The 18181-nt window shown below is 33.6% G+C and overlaps 2 protein-coding genes across 2 annotated transcripts in view; one reads left to right on the top strand and one right to left on the bottom strand.

The window, feature by feature from the left end:
* LOC135840267 (uncharacterized) overlaps positions 1-18181 on the top strand; it is a 120016-nt gene that overhangs the window by 50516 nt on the left and 51319 nt on the right. The window lies entirely within an intron of this gene.
* On the bottom strand, positions 539-15886 carry LOC135840268 (uncharacterized). Its single transcript, XM_065356706.1, has 2 exons — positions 14650-15886; positions 539-1535 (listed from the first exon to the last, which is right to left on the bottom strand). The coding sequence occupies exon 1, from the start codon at positions 15284-15286 to the stop codon at positions 14660-14662; it is 627 nt and encodes a 208-aa protein (XP_065212778.1). The 5' UTR covers positions 15287-15886; the 3' UTR covers positions 539-1535; positions 14650-14659.

The following is an 18181-nucleotide window of genomic DNA, read 5'->3' as shown; positions in this document are numbered from 1 at the left end:
CAAACTCGCTATATTATAAAAGCACAACTTTACGAACCCTCTTTTCTATTTCCTTTCCTTAAAGTTGACTATTATTTACGATCGTTTTAATATCGTAATCAAATCGAACCCTTCATGTATTTGTATACCTACTCAATTCTTAAAACTTCCCATACATGACATTCGATTCGCGTGCACAATCGATTACCTTACCCTACCCTTTGTCATCAAGCCTCCAGGTACCCTTATCCATATCCAATATTCATTCCCTTCAAGTACTCGTTCATCGTTGATTTTCATTTTGTCTCTATACGTACTCGTATAAGGTATGGGCATAGGCTGATATATAAATAATGCAGATTCTAGCTGCTCGCTCTCGGTGGTGATTTTTCACGAAATTCCCACATACCTACGTATAATACTCGTAATATATGTAATGTACCTTCACAGTTCATAGTTCGTACGCACAGCAGACACGCGGAAAAACATTACGTAGGTACCTAGACCTAGCTAACGCGTAAGCTCTGAATACACATGTTCATTCGGTTCAACACTAACGTCATAAAAACACGGCTTCTTTATTTTATTATGAATCATCGTCGTCGACAAACGTACGAGTAACAATATAGAACATACAACAAACTGCATTATTATGCTACGTAAACGCACAATACTCGTACATAAGTAAGTACATTACGCTTACACGCGGTTTTTCAAAAGTACAAGAACACGTAAATACGCGAGTAATTACGCACAACACGATACGATACGATACAGGGGATTACATTATTAATAATAATGAAAATAATATATACCTATAGTCGAACTCGAAGGTTGTCGCCTGACGACATCGATGAAAACCGTAATAATCGCGTACGCAATTTACCACCTCCTGTTCTTAACGTCGATTCGAATAAGGAAAAAGGGCATTATTTTTATCGTACATATTAACGTAACATAACTATTCTTATAAACGTATAATATTTATATCTTATGTAAATGTAAATACTTACTCGTATCTTATAGCTTATCGTACATGAAATAATATCAAAATAATACATTTTAACGAAGCATTTAGACTCGATCCAAACCCTAAAAAAAAAACAAAATCGGAGAAAAGAGATGTTTTGCAGGGAAAATAGACCTACGAACGAGCTCTTGCTAAAAAATGCAATTTCCTCCAGCACTGGAGTCGCTTATTTTCGAGATTCGGGCCCAAATGGGGCCAATTTTGAGTATAGGGAAGTGAGGAGAAATTGCATTTTTCAGCGAGAGCTCGTTCGTAAGCCTTTGATTTACAGAATTGGTTTGTTTTGAGGGTTAGAATGTTGCAGTCTAATTAAAATAAAATGAATAAAAAAAAGAGAGAAAAAAAGAAAATGCTTAAAAATGAATAAAACAAAACTATATGAAAATAAATTTGGAAAAAATGAAAGTTGCTTCGAAATAACACACTGAGACCGATACTCGCGTAGGCATATTTGGTACAAATTCCTCCTTTGCTTTTTCATTCTACGAAAATGGAATACGTCTTCCCATCGCAACTTTGTTGTTACCTGTAACATGAAAAAAAAAGAAGTTTTTGTATAGGTAGGTAATGTGCGAGTCGATGACAGTATATGATCTAAATTGATCTACGTCAGTAGAAATACGAGTATGTCTTTATATCTGTACATGTGTTGCACGATGCATGTACCTTGTGTCAAAGAATTATTTGTGAATTGAAAAATTAACGCGAATGTTGAGGCTTTTACGCGCGTAGGTTAATGTTTGACTCGAAATAACACGTTAACGAACAGCTGTGTTCGTAGAAAAAAAAAATATTCCTATGACGAAGTTTTCAATTTACACGATATCGTATAGGTAATTCGCGTTATGTGCGTAAATTTTTGATTCCGTGTCGAAAATGAAATGCTGTATTCGGGAAACATTCGATTCGTGTTTACCTGGCTTTGACGTAAATGTCCGAAAAAATAATTTACTGGGTGGTTCTGAAGGAATGATGACGTACGTAACACTGTGTATAGGACTAGTAAGAATTATTATGTGTGGTGTGTAGGAATAATATCTAATGAGGTGGAATTTGTCGAAACGAGGAAGGGAGGAGGAGTGGAGTCTATTAAGCAGTCGTTGTTGGTTTTCAGCATTTGAATATACTTTTTGGATGTATGAAACCTTAAGTATGAATGATGGAAAAAAACTATTGTTTTTTGCTTAAAATCTGTTAATAAAATGTTTACAGGTTTAGCGAAGTATATTGAACTTATGTTTTTTTTTTCGAAGTTTAATGAAAGAGCGAATAACGTTAATTTGTGTAGAATGAGGAATAATTGTATGGTAAACGGCTAATGAGATGGAATTCTCAGTCGAGGGTGAAAATTGCCAATTGAAGGGTGGCCCTGGATGGAAAAGGTAGATAATTTTGTGAAGAACCAAGCCCTTTAGACAACCCTGTATTGAATGATGTGACCTTCAAACGAAAAAATTTATACTTACAAAATTTTGAGTAGGTATGATTTATTATTATGAATATCTAGGGAAAAACATTACTAGTATAAGTATACAAAAAATAGAGACAGACTGAGAGACGAATTTTGAAAATCAGGCACATGTCTATCTGTATTTTACAACATTTCTTTGTCTATATAATTACTGAAAACATTTCAAGGTTGATATTTAATTAATGAAAATTACTTCCTCCGGAACAAATTGTCAAGCAGGTGAGACAAGCCCAAATCATAGCTGTGTATTTTTCAATTAAATAAAGAGACAGATCGAAACGATCGACCTGTACTGTGAACTTGTGGAAGGTGGAATGAATTTTATGATAGGAAATTTTTCATCAAATTTTATAGTAGGCCTATTTCGAAACACGATTTAGGAAATTTGGAATTTTCATATAAAATTTATCGTTTTTTCTGAAAGATGGAAAAATGTCCTAAAAAATAGGTATTGCATATTTTGTATGGCCCTTTCAAGAAAAACTGAAAAAGACATTCTCCAATTATTTGGATTCCAATTTTTAAAAATGTTGAAAAAAATTGCATCATTTTTAATAGATGTAGGAAATCTTTGCACTGTCAAAGTTGATTGAACCCGGTGGTTCATTGAAAGAGCATCGTCATACCGCACTCTGAGTAAAATTTCGAGTTTCTGAGGTTTATTTTTGACGAATTTTTTAAAATGGTTAAAGTAGTTTTTTTTAAAATGGCGAGAATCTCTAAGTTGAGATTTCGAAAACCGATACTCAAAATGAGGTCAATCAATTGAGGAAGAGAGGGGGGGGTCAATTTTCGAATTTCAAACTGTTTTTACGATTTTTATCTCACGATTTACCATTACCTATTAGGAAAAATCAAGGTACGAATATGTGACAACAATTTTTTTTTTCAATTCTCAAAAAATCGAAAAATTGGATTTGGAACACTCGAAATTTGGTATGGAGGTTTGGGCTGAACTGCTCTTTTAATTTTAACCTAGAGTCTGTGAAATGTGTAATTTTGGAAGTACATTCATATATGTAATTTTAATAAATTAGAACGTTTTGAAATTTTCGGAAATTTGATTTATAAGTTCTTAAATTGTGATTCTTGAGAAGGGAAAATGATTCGAGTCTGATCAGGTCTGAACTGATTTAATTTAATCAAAACTCTGATCTGATGAAATCTAATTGGTTCCAGGGAATGTCCGGATGTGATCTTATCTTATCTGATCTATTTATACCGGGCCCTTCTCTATTGGGTCAGGTAGATCTAATCCGATCTAAGCTTATTATTAATGTCGTTTGAAACCCAATTTAATCAAGAGTCGGTAAAATCGACCCTAACAAATCAGTTTTTTTCGATTTTTAATGGCTGGATTTTTTTACAATCGATTTTATTTTGATGAAAAATTGTCTGAATTATTTCAATTTTTCGAACCCATTGCTCAAAATTTTTTGACAAAGCTAAAGTGGGTGCCTAAAAATGTATAATTTTAGCAAAATGGGTGTAAAATTCTGTCCAAAAAATTTGTAAAAATTGAAAAAATTAACGAAATGAACACCATGAATGATGGTTTTAATATTTTGAAATTTGTAGAATTCATAAACTTTGATTTTTCATGAAAAACTTACCAAAAAATTTGCAAAAATGAAAAAACGAAATGATCACCATAAATGGTGATGGATATCAGTAATCACCTCCCCTTCGGACCTTGAACGTGCTAAATTATACAGAGATTGAAATGATTTTGTTAGAATTCAAAAGGTTGCTCAACGAGAAAAAATCTTCATAGTTTCTAAATTTGTTTTGTTGTAGTTTTTTTTTGGAAAATTAAAAATACTGCCGAAAGAATAATGTGAAATGGGCCTAATTATATCGAGAAAAAAAACGAAGTAAAAAATACAAATGTAGGGTTGATTCAAAAGCTAGCTCTGTCAATTTAAAATTCATTCTGAGAATTGATTTTTTCAAAAACTCTGGGGAGACAGAAAAAGGCAAAATGGAAGTATCCGAAATACTAAACTATAGGTATCTTGGTTGTTGATATTTTAATTACCTACTTCAAAATTTTGGAAGAAGGGTTAAAAAATTCGGTTTTTGGGTCACATCGTCTCTCTATGGGACCAAATCGGTTCAAATTTTGGATTTTTGGTTAAAATACAATTTACAGTAGGAAAAAAAATCCAAAATTTTAGCACCTCCCCTCCTCTAAATTATGGGTCTCTAAAAAATCAAAATCGAACCTTCGCTGTACCTTTAGGGGAGCTGACAGAAAATTCAAATTGGAAAATTTTTCAGCACAGGCATTCTAGATGCTTCATCTTTTTGACTTCAGGGTGTCCAACACTCCTATTTATCCTATTTATCCTACAAAAGTCCTTTTTTTTGCCTATGACACCTTTTTGTCCTTTTAGTGTCCTTTTTTTCAACAATTTTATCCAAAAGTCCTCTTTTTTCAAAATGACTTTTTCAAATTTTCAATTTTTCCCCTTTTTCCCCGGAATTTTGAACTTGTGGAAAACGGCTCATTTGTCGACTTTTTTTAGAACTTGAATCACACCTTTTTGTGAGCTTCTGCCCTCGCGTTCGCTCGGGCTATTTGCTCTTTCTTTTTCCAAATAAGTGACTTATTGTTCAAATTCAATAAAGTGTTCAAAGTTTGAATCAGAAAAATAAACTCCTCCCTTACACATTTTTCTTTACTTCTCAGCAAAACATGAAATTTTGAAAACTTTTAGCCTTGCTTCACTCGGGTTTGTTTGCTTTTCTTTTTCAAGTTTGAATTTCTTCTTTTTTTTTTTTTTTTTTTGAATTATTGAGGTGTTGAATCATCATTTGAAGAGTGATATTCCAAAACTCGCTTTGTCCATTTTTATCAAAGTGCGTTTTTCAGCAGTACCTGGTAGATGAAGTAGTAACTCACATTCCTACATCATCAACCTACCAAAATAAGGTGTTAAACTCACCTAAATAGCCAATTCACTAAAAATGTTTAAAAAAATAATCTTCCAAAACGCGCTTTATCCATTTTTATTGGAATTTTTTTCAGCAGTATTTAGTGGATGAAGTGTATACCTACACTCCTACTTCATAAATCCACCCAAATAAAGTGCTAAACTCGCCTAAAAAGCCAATTTACCCGTTTAAAGGAAAACGGTTTTTCCTCTTTCCTGAAAAGTTGTGAAAATGGACAAAGCGAGTTTTGGAATATCACTCTTCATTTAAATTTCAAGATTTTGTAGCAAAATATAGGTAACTTATTTACACAAAAAAACATCATTTTCATACCTCTCAAAATACTGATTTTCTAAAGCTTTTGCCCTCGCTTCGCTCGGGCCCATTAGCTTTTCTTTTTCCGGTTTTAAATTTTCAAAAAAAAAATCATAATTCAAATTTTATAATTTTGAAGCCAAACATAAATAAGTAATTCATCACACAAACAAACTTTGTTTTTGTACCTCTCGAAATGCCGATTTTCGAGAGCTTTTGCCCTCGCTTCGCTCGGACCCATTTATTTTAATTTTTTAATTTTGAATATCATTCGAATACCATCGTTTTTATGCCTCTCGGAGTATTAATTTCCGAAAACTTTTGCCATCACATTGCTCGTGGCCTCGTGCACGTTTGCTTTCCTTTTTTCATTTTCAATTTTTCAACAAACAAAATCATCATTAGGTATTCGAATTTCAAAATTTCGAAGCAAAATAATATACTTAGTATGTAACTCATCATTATAAACACCCCCCCCCCCCAAAAAAAAAGCACACAAGATGACATAATTTTTCTTATGTGTATTACCCAAAATACCTTCTAATTTTTGAGAGCTTTCGCCCTCGCTTCGCCAGAGCCAGTTTGTTTCTCTTTTCCTTAATTAATAAATTCCGAACTTGAAGCAGAAATCTCGCCTACTCCCTCCCCCTTCTCTCCTTCCCATTAAAAAATCCCAAGTGTTCAAAAACTGCCCAGTTAAAAGTCCTGCTAAAATACCTTTGGCTAAAAACTTAAATGAAAATTTTGAACCTCCCACCTTGAAAAAAGTGTTGACCCCCCCCCCCAACCTCAAAAAATTCCATAAGTGCTCGAAAAATGACCTGCTGAAAGTCCTACTAGAAGTCCTTTTTTTTCATTTTGAAATTTTGTTAGACACCCTGGACTTTTTTTCAACACTTTTTGATCACATTTCACCAGATCTGAATTTAACTAGTCGAGGCATCAGTGGCATCACAATTTTCATTTTTTTTCGCAGCGTTGTAAATTTTGAGTGGGGTTTCCGCTTCATAGTAAGTAAACTCTTAGTCTGCAATTTTTCGGGAATAATTTTGTCAAACATTTTTTTGTTGGAAATTGGGGTGAAATGACCGCGAGCAGAGGGCATTTCGCAAAATTTCAACTTTTTGCATAAAGAATCAGTTTTTTAATTTCTAAAGCAAGTTTTCTGTGTATTTCAGCTTTTGAAAATTATCATTGAGGTTTTTCATTTTCCACTTGAAAATTTGACTAAAGAAATGATTCAAAATTAACATACCTATATGTAAATCACTTGAAAAAAATGGTGAAAATTGGGATAATTTTGCTCGTTCAATCTACATAAATCCAGCAAAGTAAAGTTTTTTCGATTAAATGGAACCGTACAAAGACTTCCAAGAGTGAAAACACGTTCTGTTTTTCGAAAAATGTTGAAAATTGCAATGGAAGCGACAAAATACTAGGTACTTTGAGAAAAAAATTCACAAAGAATTGAATTTTTGATAGCTCGTAATCGAAGGTGGGGATGTGAAAGTGATTATTTAAACATCGATTTTTAAGGTCACAAAAATGCAAAAAATTTGGTCATACGAGCTTTTACTAGAATGCCAAATTTCAGGCTATTCGATCAAAATTCAGTCAAAAATAAAAAATCATAATTTTATTGTCAATTTTCCGCAAAATTCTAATTGAATATTTTCTCAAATAAAATGAAATTTATCCAAGGTAAATTTGAAGTTGAAATTTAGGAGTAATTTTTCTTGAAATTTCGCCAACTCGTATCCATTCTCCATTCATAAAACAACCCAAGTAAATAAAAGTTTCAAATTGAAAATTTTTCAATACTACGCAGTGATGGGTACGTATACGTTTCACAGCTTCGTTCATGAACTACACTCGAACTCATCAAATTAAATCGAACGTAGTTAGTTTGTCGAATTGGTGCGAAACAAAATTGTGAATTTGATAAAATTTAACCCTTCGTCCTCGAGAAGACATAGATAGATACCTGCCAGTCTAAAGAAACCGCAACGTTACCGATATTGTAAAACTTTGGACGACGACACATTTTCGAAACATCCGGTACAAATCGTAGGTAGGAAACTTTTCCGTTCGAAATGGTTCATTTACGCGTACGAACGCAGAAGAGTGAAGCGGCGAGGGGGTGGGTTTCTTTTGAAAACGCGTAGGCTCTCGAAGAGGTGTCCTGTCCCTTTTATGGTGTCAAATACACGAATTTAAACCCAGACGACGACGACGTTGCATCTTATTATGAATATTTTCGTCATGTGGTCAAATTTGACACTTGAAATGGCTGTTTTGACGTTATTTTTCCCTTCCCTCTTTTGGACGGAGCAGGAAAGCGAAGCTCGATTTGTGTATACGCGATGAACTGACGTACCTACTATACGTGTCCGAGTGCGAAAATAAAAGCGTCGTAGGTTTCAGTTTTAATTTACGTCCAAAAAAGTTGCGAACACGAGCACGTGTGAAAAGACTCGACTCGAACGATGAATAGGAATTTTTTGCTACCCTTACAGACGACGAGTCGACGATGGCGTTAATCAAACATTTGCGACGAAAACAGATGTTTCGTTTAGTTTATGCCTAACAAAAAGTTATTAAATTTTGAAAAAAAATTCTTTAATTTAAAAAATAAAAAAATAGCTGATATGGTAGTGTCGTCATCGTTGTGTGTATTCCATCAAGGGTTTATGGTATTCATTTCCTTTTGAATCTGTCACGCGTTTGGCGCGAATTTCGAGCTTTTTTTCCTTCCGTTTGGTAAGTCTCTCCTTTTTTTTTTACGGTATCGTCAAGTGATGTGTGCTGAATCGACACTGTTCGAGGATTTACTGGAAAAATAACGAGGAATTGGAGAAAAGTGCTCATTTTGTGCTCTGAAGTATTATTTTCTTCATTTATGCGGATCGAGATGGTTGAATATAATGTTGCATTGCATCGCAAGTGTCGAAAATCGAGTCGAGAAATTCCTTTTCGTCATTCTGGACTGTAATAGTTTTATTTCGGCGCATGTGCGATGAAAAAAAATACATTTTCTGCATTTTAGAAAACCCATTTCACGACTTGGATCATTTTTCCGAGTAAATAAAATCGCCATATTTCATTTCACCCCCCTCCCCCCACTTGCAGGCTTTCTCAAAGATAATTTTCTAACCTGACTCGAAAAATTCGACGCATTTGAAAGAAACGAATTGCGAAGGTACGACTAAAAAAATCATGTTCGCTAAATTGTAGTTGTTTAGGTCTATTAGCTCCCTTTCACGAGTCTAGATTCGAAAATGATCTGCGAATTCGACGTTGAAAAATTGACGATATTTAGACCTTTAATAGGCCATCTCGATGGCGATGACGACAGCGACGAAAATTTGTAAGTATATTTTGTCTATTGACAAGAAAAATTAAATCGAAAAATAACCATCCTGTTTCTTCATCGAATCGTAATATGTATCATTCAAAAAAAAAAATATAGGTATATTAAGCCAAGTATTTACGATGTTTATTTGATACTTTGTGTTTTGCAAATTTTTCATCCGAAAAAAAAAACTTTAATAAAAAACAAAAAGCAGCACGTACTAAACCATCATCAGAAAAGCTGCATTCGAGATGAGAGACGGGGGGGGGGGGTGAAAATATAAAGAACATGGTTCGCTTCCAAAATTATGTTTGAAAAAATTATGCGTCGATGTTGTTTTGGCTGTAATGAAGAAAAGAACGCTCTCCTCGTACCTTTCGCTTGCTACCATAACCTCACCTCGTCATGTCTGAAAAATTGTTTTTTTATTTTGCCTCGCTCGCGCGGAAACGATTTGTGATATTTGAGCGAACGTAAATACGATGGCAATTTTTTTGGCTGATGAACAAGGAAGCGAACCATCGTTCTGTATATTTTCACCTCCCCGTCTACTCGTATCTCGAATGCAGATTTTCTGATGATGATGGTGCGTGCTGCTTTTTCGCGAATGAAAAGTTTGCAAAACACCAAGTGTCAAATAAACATTATTTCGCGTTTTTTTTTTTTTTTTATTGAAAAATAATGGGAATTATGTCGTAAATATTTGGCTAAACGTACGTATTATTTTTTGAATGATATTACGATTCGTGGAAAAAAAGGATGGGTATTTTTTGTTGATTTGATTTTTTTTTTTATCAATAGAAAAATATTTTCTGGATTTGGGGTCATAGATGTGTTATATGGTGCTAGATTTTGATCAAATATCAGCTTAATTTCTACGGATTAAAATGCTGTCTGGATGAATGTTGGTGCATATTTTTTAGAGCATGACTTTTAATGGTGTGAAATGGAACAATCAGACCTGTTTTGGACTCGGTGGGACTGTTAAATGTATTCAATTTTTAGGTTTTCGCTCATATTTTGAAAGAGACAGATTCATTTGAAAAACATCCTGAATTTGGAAAATTGGATTACACGTATGATTGTAAATGTAAACCCACATTGGGCTAAATGAACAAATTTTATCTCCTCAACTCAAAAAAATTTCCCCAAGAACGAGGAAAACAAAGATCTTTACGCAAGCTTTTCTGAGTTGAATCACGAGTGAAAAAAATCTATGTTTTTCAGAGACGAAAATTCAATTCAAATATTTTTTTCGAAAATTGCTGCCACAGAAAACAAAGTTTAAAAGTGAAATTTTTTGAAAATTAAACTTGAAATTTTAGAAAAAAAAATTATTTTTGGGGAAAAAGAGAAATGAAAAAGTAGGTACCACGAATACTAGGTAGGTACATTAAATGAATGAACGAATGAGCGAATGAACGAACGAATGATAGAGTGCCAAATTGGCCTAATTTTTTCATCTCAAGCTCGTATGTACTATCAGTTGAAATAGGTAAAAATTCTAAAATTTTATTCAAATCCTCCAAATTATTTCAGGGTGCCTAACGGTCATGAAAGTCATGAAAACGTCATGAATTTTGCTCGAAACACACTTGAAATTTTTTTTGAAAGTCCATGGAGAAAAAAATCAAAAATTTGTTCAAAAAATCATAAAAATGGAAAAAACTAAAATAGGTACTTACTTGCCTACAAATGTTGAAAAAAAAATTCATGCGGTAAAAATGTGAAAAACACGTTGTGAAAAAGTCATGTTTTTTTACCTGGCAGTTTTGTTAGACACCCTGTATTTGAAAAAAATCGATTTTCAGTGTCCAAATTGCTAGCATAAAAATTTACTCTTGTCTCGAAAGTTGAATTTTTGAAAATAATTTGAAATTTTTTCCTTTTGATTGGCCTTTTGCCTGAACCTAAGTTCGAAAACTGGAATTAGGAATTGATAATATTTTTGAAATTCATGACTAATTTAAAAATAGTGGAAGTACTCAGAATTGGAAAATGATAATTTCACTGCAGATTTACTTAGCGAAAGGAGAGGGATTTTTTTCAAATTGCAGTCGATTTTTAGCGATCGAACTTTGAGAGTTCGAGAGTCTATACCCTATTTATCTATTCCTCTATAAACCGTAATACTTATTTAGGTTATAGAATTGTAAAAAATTATTCGAAATTTATCTTTTGAAATTTCGGTTTATTCAGGTAATTATTTTATTCAAAATCAAAAATGGAATCCAACAGCTCTGCTAATCCTGCAATCGTGTTCCTGTCCTGTGTTTTGCTTGTGTGTCCCAACTTCTTGTTTATGTCTCAACTTTTACGAGTATCAAAAAGTTACATTTTTGTTTCTTTTTTCCGATTGCGAAATCCTCAATTTGCCAACTTCTTGGAACTCTCCATTGTTGCAAATGAAAAATTATTATCTACTTTCTGAAATTTTCAAACAAATTTGTACAATGTACACCCTCGATTCGTTTTTGCAGTGGCTGGCGTGTTCTCTATTTTTCATGAGTCATTTTCAAAGAATTACGTTACGAGACATTTTTTGAGAGATAAAATATTTAGGAAAAGTAGGTATGTACCTACGATTGAAAAGTTTTTCAAAATAAAAAATTAGAACAGTAGAGGTATTTTTGATGTCCCCCCTCCCACACGCCCTCATTGTCAGTTGAAAATCTGATGACGTATTGAAAAAGCAGAATTAATTTACCTGCGAAATTTTGATCCTCCACCTTGAAAGATCATGAAGTATTTGAAGAATATCCTGCCAAAAGTCCTGCCAAAATATTGCTTTTTTATTTTGAAGTTGTGTTCGATATCTTGCAAAAGTTGAGGGAACTTCTCACTTCTCAGTCCTATTTTTTCATTATTGGAGCGTAAAGAGACCCATATTTCGAGCATCCAATCAAAAAATCGAGGATTCCACGATTAATTAAATTTCCCAATTACACCGAAGATTTGGTAAAATGAAAATGAAGAAATCAATGTACCTACAGATAATTTACTCCAGGAAACGTCACTGTTTCGTAATCACATTTCAACTAAGATCATTTTTTGAGGCATAATTTTTATGCCAATGCTTTGAATAGATTTTTATATGGAAATCGAGAGAAAGTGTGTTTTTTTAGCCCAAAAATTTTCAAATAAAAAAAAATACCCTAAAATTTCGAGGTACGTATTCGATGGATTGAGCTGCTACTTACAAAATCTTCCTTCTAGGTCATTTTCTAACTATACCTTCGCGTTTGGAGAGCAACTTCAGAAAATTTGTATTTTATGAGTTCCAATAAATTCTTCAAAAAAAAAAAAAATAAATTTCGAGGTACGTATTCGATTGACGATTGATCGAGCTGCTACTTCCAAAATCTTCCTTTTAGGTCATTTTCTAACTATACCTTCGCGTTTTGAGAGCCATTTCAGAAAATTTGTATTTTACAAGTTCTAATTCTTCAAAAAAAAAAAACATCTTTTGGCATAAACCATTTTAGGTGCTCAATCACATTTTTCGTCATTTTACGCGACGTTTTTATACAATTTCGGTCTCTAATTGAATGCTTTTTGAAGCTCTGGTATCAAAATTAGTCATAGAAATTTAATTTCACCTCCTTGAAAAATGTGACCAAGAAAGATGTTTCTTAAAGCACGAATTCTTGATCAATCTGTCCATATTTGGTGTGTTTCGGAAAATTTAAACCTCTGTAAGACCCTGATAATTTTTCAATCGGGTAGCTGGAATTTTTTTATAAGCTACCTTACGAGTTTCTATGGTTTACTGAAAAAATGAGCAAAATTGATAATCATAAGTGACTGATAAGCTCCCTTGACAGTTGGAAAAAATCACCATTTACTTCTTAATCGTGAAAAAATTCCATTAGAATGCTTTAGCTGTGATTTTCATCCATTTGAAACTTCTTACTTAGTGGAATTTTCTCATCTTAGCACACTGTCAAAAAAATATCTACAAAAAAATCCCAAAATTTTTTATGTACTTTCCATTGTTGATTTTTTTTGTGACGATTACTAATAGGTAGGGCTAGGATTTTTATGATAATGCTTTTTTTTTGTAGCAACACCCTATACGGCATAAATATATTTTCTTTGCGTTTCATTCCATTCTGAGGCGAATGGTGAAAGTTGATATAGTGCTTTTTTTGCTTTTTTTGGGTGTAAATGCTTTTAAATGCTTATTTTGGGCCAAAAAGGCAGAAATTTTGCTTTTTTGGGGCTTTTTTTCGTTGTTAGCGCTTTTTTTTGGTAAAAAATTGGTAAAATTGAAGAAATTAGTTCCCAAAATACAAAAATTTATCAACTTTTGCACATTTTTGAAAAAAGATCAGTTTAAAAAAACAAGGGAGAAAAAACTGAAAAATAAAAGATTCACTTTTCATTTTTCAATTTCTATTTTATTTTTTTTTCTAATTTTTAGTTTGAGTTTTTTCCTTTTTTTTTTCATTTTCTTCTTTTCGTTCATTTTGGTTCATGTTGTACATATACGCGTATTTAAGGGAGGTATCTTGCTGGGTTTGAAAAAACCTTCATTTTGATATGTAACATGGTCGGATTTGATAGCGCTTTTTTTGCTTTTTTCTTACATTTTTAATGCTTTTTTATAGCGCTTAAAACGTGTTTGATAACGCTTAAAAATCCTAGCCCTACTAATTGGTAATTTTTTTGAGAAAATGATGATTTGCGGGCATTTTTAGAGCACGAATTTCGGTCAGTAAACAGGCAATAGAAGAAGGAAATACCTACGTAATATTTTTATTTTGTTAAACAATATTTTTTAAAGTTATGAATTATGATTTTTTGGCATTTTCTCAATTTTGTTTCGTAACTTCTATTTTTTTTTCTTGATTAATTAGCTACTGAAAAAATTGAAATTCTAATGAGCTTGATAATTTCTTTTTAGATTTTCTCGGTTCATTACAAATTGTTTCCTGCTAAATACACAAGTAGGTACCTAGATAATTCTCGTAATTTAGAGCAATTTTTTTGGCAAAATGATACCGAATTTTTGAATGTAAAAAATTGGACAATAGTTTGGTCGTTTCTGTTAATTTTTTCCCCATAAATCAAGCACTGTTGGTTTATTTTTATTTAAAGCTGATTTAAATCATCGCTGTTTCCAAAACTGTCCCTCTGTGAGATAATTTTGGGTAGATGATTTTTTTTTCCAGTCCGGGCCATAAACCAATTTGAAGCCAGTTTGCTCAACAAAGTCTGTATTTATTCCGAAAAAAGTTTGGAAATTTCCTAGTTTTGATTTAAATTATTTAATTAATATATTTTCTTCCTGATTCTGTGTTGAGGTCTTAAAATCGAAAATTCGAGTGCTAAAGGAGCTTAATTGAATCTGATGATTTTTTTTGAATTACTCGTAAAATTCAATTTTTCATCAAAAATTTAGGGCACTTTTTTCACTGCGTATTCATTGATTTCTAATAACTCGATCGAAAAAAAAAATTGGCGGTTAAAATATCCAAAACTCCGGCGTGTGTCCCTCCCTCCCCCTCAACTTCACACGAAAAACCTACAAATGAACAAAAAAAAATTGACAGCAATAATTACCTCGAAAAATTCACCCATTTATGGGCGGTCTCATCATCTCAGTGCTTATATCTGCGAACTCTACGACAGGAACTTCTAATAACGGGCTAGACGATCCGGACGATGCGGACGGCGGCCTATCCGAACTCCTGGAAGAATGGAACCTCTCGTTCAACTCATCGTCGGCCGATCGAACCGGAGTAAAGGTGATGATCGGTTTGGCTGGTACTTTTTCGTGTCTACCTGCACCACTGAGATGGCATTCCTTCATATCTTTGGTGATCTCGGAGATCTCGTTATTATCGCACGAATTCTCGGACGAGAAACTGCTCTCGGAAGCGTAAGTGTCGATGTCGTCTTCCGTCTCCATGGATTTATCATCGGCTGCGTATAATCCTTTTCTTAAATTAATCCTTTGTTTACGTTTCAACTTAATGGCTTCGTTTTCGTTATCGCATAGTAATTTATTCAATTTTAGGAATTGGTTTTCGTGCAGGTGGTTATACGTGTTACGTAGGTAGGCCATCGAGGTGACGTCTTGGTTTGTGATTTGCGCTGAGTCCGGATCTTCTTTATCGTTACACGATCGTAAATCGTAGTCGATTTGATCGTCTCGGTCGTTGAGTTCGTTTTGAGATTCGGGATCAAAATTAGTCATAGCGTTCGGATAGGTGATCTTACTCAAAGGTAGAATCGATCTGGCCGAGGGTAGAAGTCGTTCGGGGGATGATCGTAGGCGAAGTTTTTTACTCGGTGGTGGTTTCTTCTTTTCTGTTATCGAAGCTCTGTAAACGCCGCCGCTGGAAGGCTTCACCGATAGTTTATTTTTACGAATACGAATCCTAGGCGGTTGCGATAATAATCTGTCGGAATTTGGTACGAAAGTCGATTCGAAATGTAATGCGGATTTCGACGAAGATGACGATTGACCTGGATCGATTTTCGATTCGCGATCTAGACGATTTTTCAAATTTATCTTGTTACCGATTATTTGCAAATTGGTTTTAGTAGCAATTTTTCGCGAGTTTTTTTTCCTCTTCGGTTTTTTTTAAATTCGCGAAATTTCCAACTCTAGTAAATTTTTACTCGACGCATTACGCACTTCACGAAAAAAAAAACACCGGTACCGGGATCGAGTTCGCGAATACGAGTGCTATGAGCATTCTGCGTCAAAGCTCGACTCAATCTGACTAACTGGTAGCTCGTCGTCGATTCGCGACACAGAATTGTACGAGTCGGTATTTACGTTCGAATTCAGTGTTACCATCGTCGTTTACAATTATCCGGCTAGTTTATAGCTCCGAAAGTTGACAGCTGGTGTGTGGCGTATATGCAGAATGTAGACGTATGTGAACTCTTTCTTACGTCAAGTGCTCGTCAAAACAATTTAATTAAGTTTTTACGACTCGTACAGCTCATTAACATTTTTCCTTTTTTTCACTCCTCTCTCGTTTCCTCCTTTACTGTATCGGCTTTCGTCAACGGTGTAATTATTTTTCAAAATTTTATATGTAATACTTACTAATTACTAAAAAGCGTTGACGTGTTTATGGTTTAGATTTCAGAGGTGTGTAGGTTACATGTGTAGTATGTAGTAGTAGTGCTTTTTTCCCCTTTCTTGGTTTTCGAACGAAAATTATCGTGTCTGGAGCAATGATTACGACGTGCAAGTTTTTAAAAAGTTAATGAGATGTCGTGTGAAAGACGAAGGAGACATGTCGAGGGAGTAGGAGGAGGGACGAGGTCGATCGAAAAATGTAATATTTAGTCGTGAATCGTATCGAGTTGTGTTGGGGCAGACGATAAGCTGCGGGGTCGACTTGAAAATTGAATTTTGATGACAAAATGATGATCGAAATTAGGTACATTGCGATGAATGTATATTTAAGAGAAATTTGTGAGATGCGAGAGGGACGAAGGGGGAAATAAGAGTATTACTTTTGACTGAGAATTTGTTTTCCATCGATCTGAAAAGTGTCTTCATGTGACGTAATGAAATCCATCAATTTTTTCACGCTATATTGATGAGTTAGCATGGAAATGAGGCTTTTCCTAATCAATTTACGCGATAATCGAAAATTGGCTGCAAATCATTGAACTACCCTATGTCAAAAATTACTTGAAAACCGTACAAAAAAAGGGGGAACGATTTGATAGAATTGTGCAAAGTGGTACAAAATGACGAAATTTAAAATTTTTGAAATACCTATTCGTGAAAGTCGTTTTGAAAAAAAATGTAAAATTTGGTAAAATACATATCAAAATAAGGAAACAAAATTGCTGAAGATATTGTTGAAAATCGTAGATGTAATGGATGAAATATTGTTGTAATTTTGTGAAATAATGAGGAAAAAATTTAATAAACTGAAAATTCATTGAAAATGGTGAAAAATTGATAAAAATATTGTTATTTTATGAAGTTTTGAGATGACAAAATAATGTTTCAAATTACAAATATTACAAAATTATTAAAAATGGTAGCGTTTAGTTGCAAATTGAAACAAAGTCAAAAAATATGACATACTTACTTACCGTCAGGCGGGGTCGCTTTGATAAAAAAAAATGTTTTCTGTTCTCGGCGTAGAAAGATGTTTTCGAAAAAATTGCACCACTCAGTGTGTAAAGTACGTCAAAACGCACCAAATGACCTTTTTGTTTTTTTTTTTGTTTTTTTGTTTTGTGCCTCAAAATTGCCCTCAAAGGCCGTATCAAAGTCACCCACAAGATCGGATCACTTTGATAGGGGTACTTTTTTTTTCAAAAAATGATTTCTCACCACCTTTAGACCTACCATACAAAATTTCATCAACTTTGGCCGAGAGGAAGTCGTCATATTATTGAAAAAGTGATAAAAGCCCCTGTATTTCCTCAATTTTTTATAAAATTCATTTTTTTAACAAAATTTTTAGATAGGTATTCAATAAAATACCTTTGCAACCTATGAAAATGGGATGAAATTTCACCCTGAATCCGAAAATGGCATTGATTTTCACTTTAGTCTCAAAACCTAAATTTTTAGCCTCAAAAATGAAAAATCAATAACATCCCACTGGAGAACAATGGGCCAAGGATCGGAGGCACCTCAACCTAGAAACTTGAAATTTTCGGTGAAAGTTCCCAAGGAGTGTACCTTTACAATAAGCTATCAGCCAATGTTCTATCACTTACCTGAATATATTAGAACATCAACTTAAGTTGAGTAGTTGAAAATTTCAGAAATGTAGCGTTTTTAGAAAATGTGATGAAAAATGCGGTAAAAAATATTTATTTACAAAATTATCACTGGTATTGTATGAATTCAACATCAGAGTAACCACTTCGCTTGGGAAAAAAATGTAATTCGACGTTTTACTCGCTCCACAGATCAAAACATGCAGAAAAATAAGCACTATCAAAGTCACCTCGCGAAATCAAAGCGACCCCACCTGACGGTACTTATTGAACTGGTGTAAAATTATGTAAAAATTGATTGAAAAGCCGAAATTGGCGCCCCATGTTGGGCGCCAATGATAAAATAATAATGTGTCATCAGCCTAGACTATACGTACGTATC

The sequence above is a fragment of the Planococcus citri genome, chromosome 3 (genome assembly GCF_950023065.1).
Source record: "Planococcus citri chromosome 3, ihPlaCitr1.1, whole genome shotgun sequence".
Classification (NCBI taxonomy): Eukaryota; Metazoa; Arthropoda; class Insecta; order Hemiptera; family Pseudococcidae; genus Planococcus; species Planococcus citri.
The sequence above is the reverse complement of the archived record's forward strand: the minus strand, read 5'-3'. Positions and strand labels throughout refer to the sequence as shown.

Excerpts from the sequence above, each read along its gene's own strand:
- LOC135840268 (XM_065356706.1), bottom strand. The coding sequence starts at position 15,286 with ATGACTAATTTTGATCCCGAATCTCAAAACGAACTCAACGACCGAGAC.